Source organism: Merops nubicus, unplaced genomic scaffold (genome assembly GCF_000691845.1).
Source record: "Merops nubicus isolate BGI_N331 unplaced genomic scaffold, ASM69184v1 scaffold33665, whole genome shotgun sequence".
In the NCBI taxonomy this organism is placed as follows: Eukaryota; Metazoa; Chordata; class Aves; order Coraciiformes; family Meropidae; genus Merops; species Merops nubicus.
The window spans coordinates 9198-21760 of record NW_008610883.1 but is presented as its reverse complement, the minus strand read 5'-3'; the positions used below and the strand labels follow the sequence as shown (position 1 = coordinate 21760).

At 37.2% G+C, this 12563-nt stretch overlaps 1 protein-coding gene across 1 annotated transcript in view; it reads left to right on the top strand.

Annotated features, from left to right (window-relative positions):
• Positions 1 to 12563, top strand: part of MCCC2 (methylcrotonoyl-CoA carboxylase 2 (beta)) — a 31877-nt gene that overhangs the window by 18183 nt on the left and 1131 nt on the right. The window contains exons 10-16 of the mRNA XM_008941051.1: positions 744 to 839; positions 2044 to 2116; positions 2316 to 2392; positions 4005 to 4071; positions 4346 to 4502; positions 5293 to 5407; positions 6603 to 6688. Of these exons, the coding sequence (XP_008939299.1) occupies positions 744 to 839; positions 2044 to 2116; positions 2316 to 2392; positions 4005 to 4071; positions 4346 to 4502; positions 5293 to 5407; positions 6603 to 6688 (671 nt within the window). The remainder of the gene's footprint in view (positions 1 to 743; positions 840 to 2043; positions 2117 to 2315; positions 2393 to 4004; positions 4072 to 4345; positions 4503 to 5292; positions 5408 to 6602; positions 6689 to 12563) is intronic.

Here is a 12563-nt window from a genome sequence, read left to right as displayed (position 1 = left end):
TATTCCTAATCACTGGGATTATGTGCAAGAGTGAAGCAACCCCAGCAGTGCTTCACAATCACAGAACTACACTTTGAGACTGACCCAGTCTTTCCAGGTGCTCTAATTTACTTTAAAGCCCACATGATCTTTCCTGTGGGCTTAAAATCAGGTAGCTGCTAAAACATCTTTTTGAATATACATTTCTGATATTTTTAATGAAAGGTATAAAACTGAGGCAACAGATTTGTATCATGTCATTGTATTGTATTGATTTTAAAATTCCTTGTAGAAAACAGAATGGATAGCAGATGGGGGAAGAATTGTCGCAACTTACGTCGACAGGAGATGTGAGAGGGTGAATTGAAGTTGAAAGCTCAGCAGCTGAAGGAAAGCAAATTGTTGTATTTAGTTGCATGACAAACATGTTCATTGGTTCTTTAGAATACTGCCTGCCTAATAGGGCGCAGGGTGAAAGTAAGCAAAGGAGAGGACATGCTTAATTTTTGATAACATAGAAGAAGTGGAGCACACATACACAGGAGTAAAAACAAGGGTAACAGTGGGAAAGGTTTACCAAACTTCAGTTTAAGACACATGATCTTTGTGCAAAATGAGGACAAGCCAGTACAGACATTCTGATGTAGCTGATGAGGAGACTATGCTCAAAGCAGTTCACAAATTAATTATTATTTGGTTTCTGATGTCATAGTGTGAACTAGTACTTTCTTTGTTGTGTAAATTGTTTTGTTAAATTGCTACAGGTAACTATAGAACCATCAGAAGAGCCTTTATTTCCTGCAGATGAAATATATGGAATAGTTGGAGACCAGTTAAAAAGAAATTTTGACGTCAAAGAGGTATGAATATAAAAGCAAGATCTGTGTGCCCTACATGCACAAACTCAGTTTTCTTGCAGGAAATCTCCTTGTGTCATCATAGTTTGTCTACTGAAATATAATTTGGGTATAGAGTGAATATTTAAATTTCATAAAATCTTTTAAGATGGTTTTTTTCCCACCAAATCCTTTGCAATGGCAAGGACATGCTGAAAAAATAATGCTTTTTGGTTACACTTTTAAGGCTGAGCAAGGATGAGAATATTAAAACATTGTGAAAAAGCTGCCAGGAAAAAAGGGAACTTTGTGTTGGCAAAGCATTCTATAGACGTGCTGAGTGATGTGATAGCTTTTCCTGTTAATCTTGTGGAAGTAAAGATGAGACATTTTTTAATGTATAAGCACCCTAAACAATTCTGTTATCTCCAAACCATGTATGGAGACTGTTGTACTCTACTGCAGGTCTACTGTAGTTATTTGCCTCATTACCATCATCTGAGATCACATCCTTTCTCATATTTTGCATAGGTTAGAGCCTTTTTCACTACCAACCAAGTATTTATTTTAGCAACATTCTTACTATATACCTTTCTTGAAATACTCTGTCAGAAATTGGTAGGGTTTGCTTTGCATTAAAGAAAAAAAAAAATGAACATTTTTTTTTTGAGTCTCATACTACACTCTCAAAAGTTATAACAGCTTGGATTTATGTTCTGTAAAGTTTCAGTAAATGTCTTCTGGCAAATGTCTTGCTAGCAATGGCTCTATATTTGTATAAAATTACTCCTTTGCATATCAGAGAAAACTCAGAACAGATCATAATTATTTTTTATGTTACAAAATTAAGCAAAGCTGATTATAAACTTATATCTAAGAAAGTGACTCATGGCTCTATATTTTTTCTGTTCATAAATGTGAGTCTATTGATTAATGTTTAATGTAACCAGAGATAGCAGTTCTTCTTTGAAATTTAACTACTCAGGAAAACTTTGTTCCTGTATAATTTAAATGGTTCTGTTTGAATATTCTTAATCTTGAAATTCCATTTTTTATAAACATGTAAATAAATGACACGTTAAATGGGATTTGCCTACCATCCAGACTATTTAGATGGTGGGCTGCTTGATGTTCTCTAAATAGAAAGCATTTAAGTTATATGCTAGCATAATCTTTCCTTCTAAACATAGTAAAAACTATGAATTTTATTTTTCTATTTTTTCTTAAGGTCATTGCTAGAATTGTAGACGGAAGTAAATTTGATGAATTCAAGGCCTTGTATGGGGATACTTTAATTACAGGTATTTAGAAATATAATTATTCTGTTTATGTTCCTACTGGCTTTATAGCTGGATTCATTCTGTTTGGCTTACTCATTAATATTTTTAATAATGTTTTTCTTCAAAAGAATAGCAGTTCATGTTGCCAAGAGAAACTTATCTTAATGTGCAATGGTAAAATAAATATGTGAAATTTTACAAATTTATCTTTCCCTTTCAGGATTTGCAAGAATATTTGGTTATCCAGTAGGAATTATTGGAAACAATGGAGTTCTTTTCTCAGAGTCAGCAAAAAAGGTAAATGAATAGATTATTTGCTGCTTTGCCCTTGAGAAACAAAACTTCTGGTGGACAACTTGCTCTTGAAATAAGGAACTTTTTGAAATACTGAAAGTGGACTGGCTCCACATTTTTCCTGTAAACATGAAATAGCTTAATAAGTTGTAAAAATAACAGACCATATTTTAGAAGCAGTGTTGCATTGATTTTTCTGATATGAAGTAGCTAGGGCAATACAGGATAACAGGAAAACAGGGTTAGAAAAACAGATTTTGAGTTTATGTGACTACAACACAGTTGAAATAGTATATATCCTAAAACTTACAGCTGTTAGCTGTTAGAAGAAAATTCCATGCTGATCACATAGAATACCCTTCTGCTTATAATTCTAACCTCTAAACTGTGAAGTCCTACAATAAATCACATGGTTGTTTTTTTTGGTAACTGGAAATCTTCAAACCTGAGTTCCAGTACTCAGCTCATGGGTTTACTAGAGATCTAATTTTCATGCTTCACTGTGGCAGTTTCTGCCTTAGACGAATGAGTAAAAACATCTGTAGTCTCAAAATCTGTGAACTAAAATATCTGATTTGTGAATTAAAGGGCATTTTAGATGGAATATTGTGATTACATTATGGTTGCAGTGCTTTACAGATTGCGCTTGGAGGATTGGTGGTGATAAAGTTTCTCATATGGCAGAGTGGTTTCTTACCTTTTTCTTTGTTGTTTGGTTTAGTTCTCTCCTTTTTGAAGAAACTGCTGTCACTTGAGTTTTTCATAATAGCAGTCATATATGGTGGTTTTGTTCTAGCAGGCTTCTTAAACTAATGGTGAGGAAATCAGTGTTGAAAATCTATAGGATAAAGGGAGCCTTGATGAGAGATTTGGAGAAGGGAAGTAATTTTACTTGATTTATTTCTGTAATAAAATAATGCACAAAATTGTGTTCCATATACTGAAGGAGCACTTTCACCTTGGAGTACTGCAGTAAGTGACATTGTTTTCAGCTAGTGCTTGCTTTAACAGTTATTTCCAAGTTGAAAGTAAGTCTTTCAGTATTTCTAATACTTTTCATTAGAAAAATGAAACTGCATTGTAATGTTGAAAGCTGCAACTTTTTTCCTACCAAGGTAAAAAAATGTAAGGAATGTTCCTCTGCTGACTTTGCTGGCATATCAGTACTGTAAGAGGTGATGGTCAGATTTCACTAGTTTCTCTTTTAGAGAGACCTTTGCCAGTGATGTTGCTTCTGTAGGCATCATGATGTAATAATATTCCTTTTTTTTTTTTCTTTTCCATTTTTGTAATAAATTGTGACACATGTTTTTCCTGTGTTCATCACTATGCTTTTAGAGTCCTTCTCTGAAAAAGGTAGCTAAAGATTATACTTTATTATTTTTTTCTTTTTTTTTTGCTTTACCCTTGGACTGACCCATTTTTGGCATTTTCTTCTGCTAGAGTGAATCTGTGTTTTGCGGTTGACTTTGGATGAAGCTGAAGTAGTACAGCACTTCATGATGCAAATACTCCCATGGACTTCAGTGGAAGGGGGCTTGTCACAGACCTCAGAATGCTGGTAGTGATAGCTTCACCAGTCCAAATTTTAATGGCTTCTTTTTTCTTTACGCAGGGTACACATTTTATCCAGTTGTGTTGCCAGAGAAATATTCCCCTTGTGTTTTTGCAGAATATTACAGGTGAATAAGCTCAATATTTTGAAGTTTCACTGTGTTGAAGGGTTTGCTGTTAACTGCTGAAGCTATGACTTTTCAACAGCATCTTGTGCACTTTGTTGTACCTGCATCTCTAGCCTGTTCTGAAATCAGCCTGTCAGCAGCTAGTGAAGGCCTTGCCCGATGATTTGTTCTTCATTTTTTTTCTGCCTGTGCTATAAAACACATAATGTGACATGTAGCACAGTATAATGATACGAAAGTATTGAGCCTCTTTTTTAACGCTGTAATTCTTCAGGTTTCATGGTTGGTAGAGAATACGAAGCTGGAGGGATAGCAAAAGATGGTGCCAAGATGGTAACTGCTGTGGCTTGTGCCAATGTCCCTAAAATAACAGTCATTATTGGTGGTTCTTATGGAGCTGGAAACTATGGAATGTGTGGAAGAGCATATAGGTAAGTGTTACTTCAGATTATCCCAGGAGATAAGACTAAGTTAAGAGAATGTAACCTTGAAGTACCATTCTGAAGAACTACCTAAACTCTTGCAGATGTTTTGCTATTTGGAAAACAAAACCATTCTCAGTGAATATGATCATAAGTAAATAACAACCTGACAAACCTGTTCAAACTGTTAGGGTCATGATTAACTTTGAACTGGGTGACAGAGGACATCTTCTAATGTGTAAATGTGCTGATGTGCTTCTCCCCCATTTCAGCTATTGGAGGAAAAATTGTACAGTCCTAAACAATCATTATTCAGTATGGGCTTGTCTTTTATTCTGCTTTCATAGGAAGAGCACCAGCTTGTGTAAAAAAATCCTAATTCACTTTAATAAGCTTGTTTTTATGAGCAATGTTTACAGAACCCTTAAGGATTTATTTCTCTGACCCTTTGGACATGACTCACATAAATGTTTTTTTCATTCTTCAGTGTCCTAGATACTACTGAAGTTACTTTAAACCAATTAGATGATATTTTTAAGGAGAACAATTCCTGGGGGGGTGTAGAGACTCAAGAAAGAGCGAAGTAAATTTTTAAGTTGCTTGAGTATAGGAGAAAAGCAGAATTTTTATATTTTCAAACATAATGCTTCAAGCATTGAAGTACGTTAATTTGCATCCTTTAAAAACCAACGCATTGCAAAATTGTGCATAAAAATTACTTGTTAGCTGAGTGAGTATTAGTTCTTTACTAGGAAATAAGGCAATGTCTAATTTTAATATTTAATATGTTTTTTTTCAGCCCGAGATTTCTTTACATGTGGCCAAATGCTCGCATATCGGTGATGGGAGGGGAACAAGCTGCAACTGTTCTAGCTACAATAGCTAAGGACCAAAAAGCCAGGGAGGGAAAACAGGTACCTCTCTCTTCTTTCATTTGCAGTAATATCATTGTCGTTTGCTGTCGCTGGGATTGCTCATTTTCTGAGCTAGATGTTACAGAGTGAGACGCCAGTGAACTGTTGCTCTGCCAATGCCACCTAGAGCATTGACAAGCATGAGGCATTTGTGAGATATTATTGTTCACCTCTTTGAAATGTGAAGATCGTTTGTGACATTTCTTGTCTGTGCTTAAAAAGAGGAGTATACCTCCTGTAATCTTTTTTGTATTTTATGCACCAATTAGTTGTGCCCAGTATGTGAGAACAAAGTGTCTTTCCAATTATTTTTGAAGTAGGCAGTTTTACAGAAAGTTGATCTTCAAATTATTCAGTGACTGAGAATTATGAAACTTAAAACAGCAGAAGTCTGTAGAGGTTCATAAAAAGTTTTGACTAATTTCAACGTTTTAATTGAAAATGAGTGGTATTTTGTCTAATTATATTTTCTAGTTTCTGTGTACACTTTTCTGCTGTGTTTTTTAAATTACATTGTTTATCTGTACTGGTGCCTTAGTCCCCTAAGAAATTATTTTATTGTGATGTCTTAAAATTGCATCTATCATGAGTAGTTACTCAAAATAATGAAGTGGTATGCATGTGATGTCTCAGCAGTTCTTTTTTCTACACTTTACTTAGTCCTTCGGTGAGTAGAATAGATTCACCCTTATCTCTCTCTGTCTTAATTTCCAAAATCCCTAGGTTAGGTAGGATGATACCCAGTTAAAGAAAAACAATTGTAATTAATGTCAGTGAAATGTGTTAGAAATGAAAAAAATTTCTGAATTAGGGTGGTGACCACCCTGGATCATAGAGAAAACCAGTGCAAGAATAATACAGAACTTGTTTGATTTTAAAAATTTGCCAAAGGCAAAATGTGGTTTATTCAGTACAGTGGCTTCAGTAATTTTTCAGGTGCTAATCCTCAATTATTCTTATACTCATTTAAGTATATTTCTATTCTTCTTTTCCCACACACCCATTTTGAAAAGTGTTTTTTTATTTCGTTGTCAAATATGCTAAATTGATAATAGTATGTAAAAAGGGGAAAGAACTTTGGGGAGATCAATTGAGCAGTTTGAGTATGATGCCGCATATAAAACTCTGCTGTCATTGTGGAAGCAAATATTAAAGGATATCTTATCTGTGTTTATTTCCCTGGGTTTTTTTTTAGTTTTCTGAGGCAGATGAAGCAGCTTTGAAGGAACCAATCATCAGGAGGTTCGAGGAGGAAGGAAACCCTTATTATTCCAGTGCAAGGTAACATATAAGTAGCTTTTCCAAGATTTAGTTGTAATCACAGGACATAACAATAACATCTGTGTCTTGGCATTGAAGAACAGAAGAGCAGAGAAGTCTGAAACAAGGATTGTGTTTGATGTAGAGAAAAAGATTGTGCTTATTATATTCTGTGATTTTATTCTGGGTAAGTTTTGTATCGTTCTCCCCAGTGTAGTTCTAAAGCTCATTGAACAGTGTAGTGAGCAGCTGCATGTGTGTTAGGAAGAATTAATTTCAGCCGGGTTCTGCAAGTAGAAGACACCAGTGGTAAAGAAGTTCCACAAAGACCCAAAGCCATTTGCTAATTTCAGGTTGTGAGCTTGGTAGACCACTGTGTCGGATGGTAGCAGTTTGGATAGGGCATTAGCTGATGACTGCAGGATATTCATGTTTGTTGAGGAGTCCTTCGCAGCGTTTTGTGCTCAGGTTAATGGAGTGTTAGTAAATACACAGGAACTAGTTAGGCTAATGAAGCAAGGTGGCATTCTGGAGTGTTACCTCTGGAAACCAGCTTGGAGGCTTCTTGGCCTCTGATTATTACTCTGCATTAGTTTCATCCTCTCTGTACTAATTTTCCTGCACATTGTTCTTCTTGTGTTATCCAAAACCTAATACTCCGCAGGCTCTTAGTTGCTAATGATGGTAGAAGGTAGCATATAATAATGGAGCTTTACTGTGCCTCTGTGGCTTCTCATTTTGCAGAAGGAATATTAGTCTCATACAGCTGTGAAGTCTGCTGTATGTGTATTTGTGTAAAGCTGAATTAGAATTACTGTTAGATTTCTTACTTGTAAGCTGGGAAGTCTGGAAACAAACAGTACAGAGTGGTTAGAAAACTATTAATTTTGATGTGGGCATCTGTGGCAGAAATTACATGAACAGCTGGGTGCAAGATACTCTGTCAATGTCACAGAGATGCCAATAAGAGAAGGAATTTGGGGGCCATTTTATTTAACTTGATACCTGCTTAATCTGATGTTTGACAACTTTGATACAGCAGCAGCACCAGCAGCATAGCATCAGTGAGCTCCTTTATGAGTTGTTTACCGTGATCTGAAGGAAGAAACAAAATTAAAGGTAGCTTTTACTCTGTCTGATGGGATAGTGGAATGAACTTAACTGAAATAATCAGGCCCGGAAGATCCATATTCAATTTAATGTTTAATTAAATGAGTGTCTTCATCACATGGAAGTTCTTGCCATTTTGTCCTGGCTGGTGCTGTGATAGGATGAGTATTCTCAGTAGCACAGGGTTTATGGTGTTATCTAGGCAGGTTTCAGTGGCGGGGTCATATAGCGTGTGGGTCATGGATTTCAAGAGACTTTTTATCTCCTCACTGTTAGGTCTCTGTTCTGGCAGAGGCCTGTGTGGTAGTGCCAGGTATTCTCAGCTTCTTGAAGTTTTATGCAGGTGTGCAATGCCCACTGCTACTAAGTTAGAGTTTATTTAGTTTCTTGCATATAATCATTGAGAAAATGTAAACCATGTGTTGATCCACAGCTGGCGGAACATGAGCCAGCAGTGTGCCCAGATGGCCAAGAAGGCAAACAGCATCCTGGCTTGTATCAGAAATAGTGTGGCCAGCAGGACTAGGACAGGGATCATCCCCCTGTACTCAGCACTGGTGAGGCCACACCTCGAGTACTGTGTTCAGTTTGGGGCCTCTGACTCCAAGAAGGACACTGAGATGCTGGAGTGTATCCAAAGAAGGGCAACAAAGCTGGCGAAGGGTGTAGAGAGCAAGCCTTGTGAGGAGGAGCTGATAAAACTGGGGCTGCTTAGTTCTCCAGAAGAGGATGCTCAGGGGAGACCTCAGTCCCTACAACTACCTGAAAGCAGAGTGTAGCAAGGTGGGGTTCAGCCTCTTCTCCCAGGGAACAAGAGACGGGACAACAGGAAACGGCCTCAGGTTGCACCAGGGGAGATTTAGATTGGATATTTGGAAAAAATTCTTCCCTGAAAGTGTTGTCGAGCATTGGAACAGGCTGCCCAGGAAGTGGTGGATTCCCCATCCCTGAAGGGTTTAAAGATGTCTAGGTGTGTTGCTTAGTGACAGGGTTTAGTGGTGACCTGAAAGTGGTGGGTGAGTGGTTGGACTCAGTAATTGTAAATGTCTCTTCCAACCCAAACAATTTTTTTTTTCCCTGTGGAATCCTGAATTGTCATTGACATGAACTTTCTGGTGGCACACAGGTTTTGACTTTTTAAATGAAAATCTAAATCTATCTAAATTTCATAGAATTTTTGTCAAATTGAGAGATGTTGTCAACTGTTAAAAAGTTTTGTGCTCTCTCTTTTAGTACCCCTTAAAGATCAAGCCTAATACATGTGTCACAAAACCTTGTGCCCTGAGGCAAGAAGGAAAAATGAAAACACATATTGTCATCTTTTATAACTGTCTTTTAATGGGAAAAATATTCTGCTGGTACAATGTCATTTTAAAAAAAAACATTCAAGCTGTCTGTTTGTAAAATTAATCCCTACCATGGAGGAGAAGATAAATAGTTGGATTTTTTTTTTAACATTTTCCTGTTTTATATGTTCACTGGAAGCGCAGTCATATTTGCTTTATACTCATGACTGAAAATAATTGGATTTACTTAACATTCAGTATATTTAGTATATAAGCAGTATAAAAACTTGTCTTCTCCCATAACCCAACAGACCGTTGTCGGTATTTACAACAGTATGTTAGGAACCTGTGAGAAAGTAGTTTCACATTTGAGATGAAGGTTAGAGTTTTAAAAGGCTAGTTATGAGTAAACTGAAACTTGAGTATTTAACACCAGCTTTCTTCTCTACAGAGAAACTTTTACCAGGTTATGTTTTTAATTGTACCAGTTCATTTTTATGAAGGTGCCTCAGTAAATAGCCTGAGTTTGCTTAGCCTAGGGGTTAGGAAGTTCTCTTACTGCTGGGTGTTCTGTCCTTCATTTAAAAAAGCAGGGCAGTTACATACTTTTTATTGTGTCTGTGGCTTGGAAGGGAAGCATAACGTGCACAGGAGGAGCCAGCTGAGAACTAGTGTGGGCGTGGGTTGCATTTGCTTGAGTGATGCTGCACTCAAGCTCATAAGCCCAGCGGAGGCATGGAGTCAAAAGTCAGTGCTGAAATCCTGCTGGGGTTCGTCTGGCTAAAAGTAATGAAAGTGAAAGGCCCCTTTTCACTGGGGAGTGTTTGAGAGAACAGCATGTGATGGGCTCGGGTCAACACAGTCCAGGCTGGTTTCTCTCTCTTTCCAGTCCATGTGGGTATAGTGCCTAGGACCTCTTAATTACTCTCTGCTGTCTTGTAGAGATAATTGGGTATGTGAATAGATACTCTCATCTTTTCTCCCTGATTTCATGCCTTCCTGGCAATATTACCACGTGTGTGTCAACCACATGAAACTTCCTCTGGACAGCCTTGATTTTGTCCAGTGCTAATTAGATCTCTCCACCAAAGAGACCAACAAAAAAACACCAACAAGCAGCTTTGTGTTGCTGAGAGGAAGGAGTGATAGATGGGTGGAAGGACTGCTGTCTGTGAGCACTGCTGAGGTGCAGATGGTTTGGAGGCTCCCTCACACTGTCCTCTTGCTAAGATATGAGGACCAGTCTGCCTCATCTTTAATGTCCATTGAGATGGATGTGGCCATTCCAGTTTACTTCAGTAGGCTTTGAATCAAGCTGCTAGCAGTCGTAATGAGAGGGAAGGAGAATGGCCAAATGATATTAAAATACAAGCAAATTTCCCTATTTATTTTGCTTTCTCAATTATAACTTGTTATATGTACAGCATGTCAATACTGTTCCCTGCAGTTGTGTTTTCTAATCAAAGTTTCAGCAATTATTTTATTAGAATCTTTCACAGTGAGCTGTCTTAATTAACAGGAGTCATTAGGCAGCACACTTTTTAATGAGTTACATTAATCTGCTCACGGGTTTCTAAAACAATTTCAGTGATTTGGATCTTAACAAATTACATGAGCATATTACTTTTGGGGACTTCATTTCTTGTACTCACAATGCTTCAGTTACGAATATTTTATGAGTGTTGTTGTGACTCATGTTCTAGCAATGGAGTTTTAATAGATAGTTTAATTATTAATACTACATCCCAGCAGAGAATGTAGTTTTCTTTAAACAAAGAGAAGCAGAAGCCAGGAGTGAACATATGAAAGGAGCTTGACTTCCATGCAGCATAAAATCTTTGTAGTTGTCAGTATCAGTTAATTGTGTTGCTGCAAAAAAACAAATCTGCCATTAAAATGTGCTTCATGTTTGGAAGTGTTTATTACAGTGGTACTCACTGTGAAGTTGCAGCCTCAAAAATGCTGCATTCATTTTGATTCCACTCATCCCTAACCTTCCTAGGCCCTCAGCAGATTTATTAAACTTACAAGAAGTATGAATTCCTTTGTTCAGTTTCAGTGTGTTTCACAAATAAAGTTACTTGCAAGTGTTTGTTAAAAAAAGTTGATATGCAGAGCAAACAAACCTGTAACAGTCAAAACCTTCAAATTTTCTTAATAATAGAATTATATTTGAGATTGTTCTTCCAGGGTTTTTTTCACGGTCCTAAGAAAACAAAGGGATTGTACTAATTTGATCTCACAAAACTACTTTGGTTTTCTCCATCCCTTTGGCGGGTTAATTTGACCATACCCCTAAAAAATAAATCAAGATCTAAAATACAAGAAGGAGGACAGAAAAGAACTTTGGTAACGTGTACTTCATGATAGTGAAATGTTCTATCTTGGCCATTCTGTCATGCTAAGTTTTATGAACAGGTATAACCACTGTCTTGGGGAAAAACAAGAGAATTCAAACTCTTAAGTAGGTCTCAGTAAAACTCAGTTTGGTTATTTTGAACAAAAAAGCTTCTAATTGTTTTTGCTGTTTGTTAAAAAGCACTTACTCTGAGTCTCTTTTTAGCAGAGTATTGTTAAAATATGACCAAATGTTTTAATGGGTTATTGCTTACAATTTAAAGCTACAGTTAGGAGAGGAGTTATTGGCAGGAACCAAACTGCAAGAGCTGATACAGTGTACTTTATCCAGAATATGATGTAGACAGTTCTGGTGTGTCTTCTGAGACAGAATTTGCTGCTGGTACCAATTCCATCCAGACACAAGCGTGGCTGTTAGGGCATGTCTAACAGTACATGGCTTAAGTCTTCCCTTCTCTAGACCCCTTTATACTTTTGTACATCAGCTCTGCTCTTGTGCCTCTTTTAGGGTAACAGTCTTCTCTGCCTGGGGAGCTCACCATGATAAGCTACGTTTATAGTGGAACATTGTTTCCAAGTCGAGCATCCTTCTCTCTCTGCTAGCTGCAGAACAGGCAGCTAGTCTGCTGAGCCTGGACCATCAGACCTCCATCTTGTTACAGATGTCCTTTATTACAGTTCCACTTTGTGCATCCTAGGATAGATAAATGTATTTGTTGTCAGATAAAAAGCATGCAGTGTCAGTCTCAGTATTTTTGCCTGATTTGATGAGTACTACTTTGACAGCAAATGGCAGAGTAAAGCAAAGGTGGAAAACTGCTGCCTTGAGCTAACCAGCATGTATTTATGTACAGTTTGAAATCCTCATTCTTTTGGGGGTGAGGTTGGCACATTTAGTATTGAGAGAAGAGTGAAAAACAGTTTCCTGTCTAATGGGTTTATTTTTTTCAGTTCATCTTCAAACAATGGGACGTCAGCAGGTGGGAACCTCAGTAAGAAGGGAGCTGCTGTGCTTTCTCTTGGTAGAGTCAGTCTTAGCTCTCTGTTTGTGACCCGTTCTTGTATTTTTAAATTTTCTGCAGACAAAGAATTAAACATTAGCCAACGCTGAAGTAGGTTCAAAAAAGAATGCCAAATAAGTG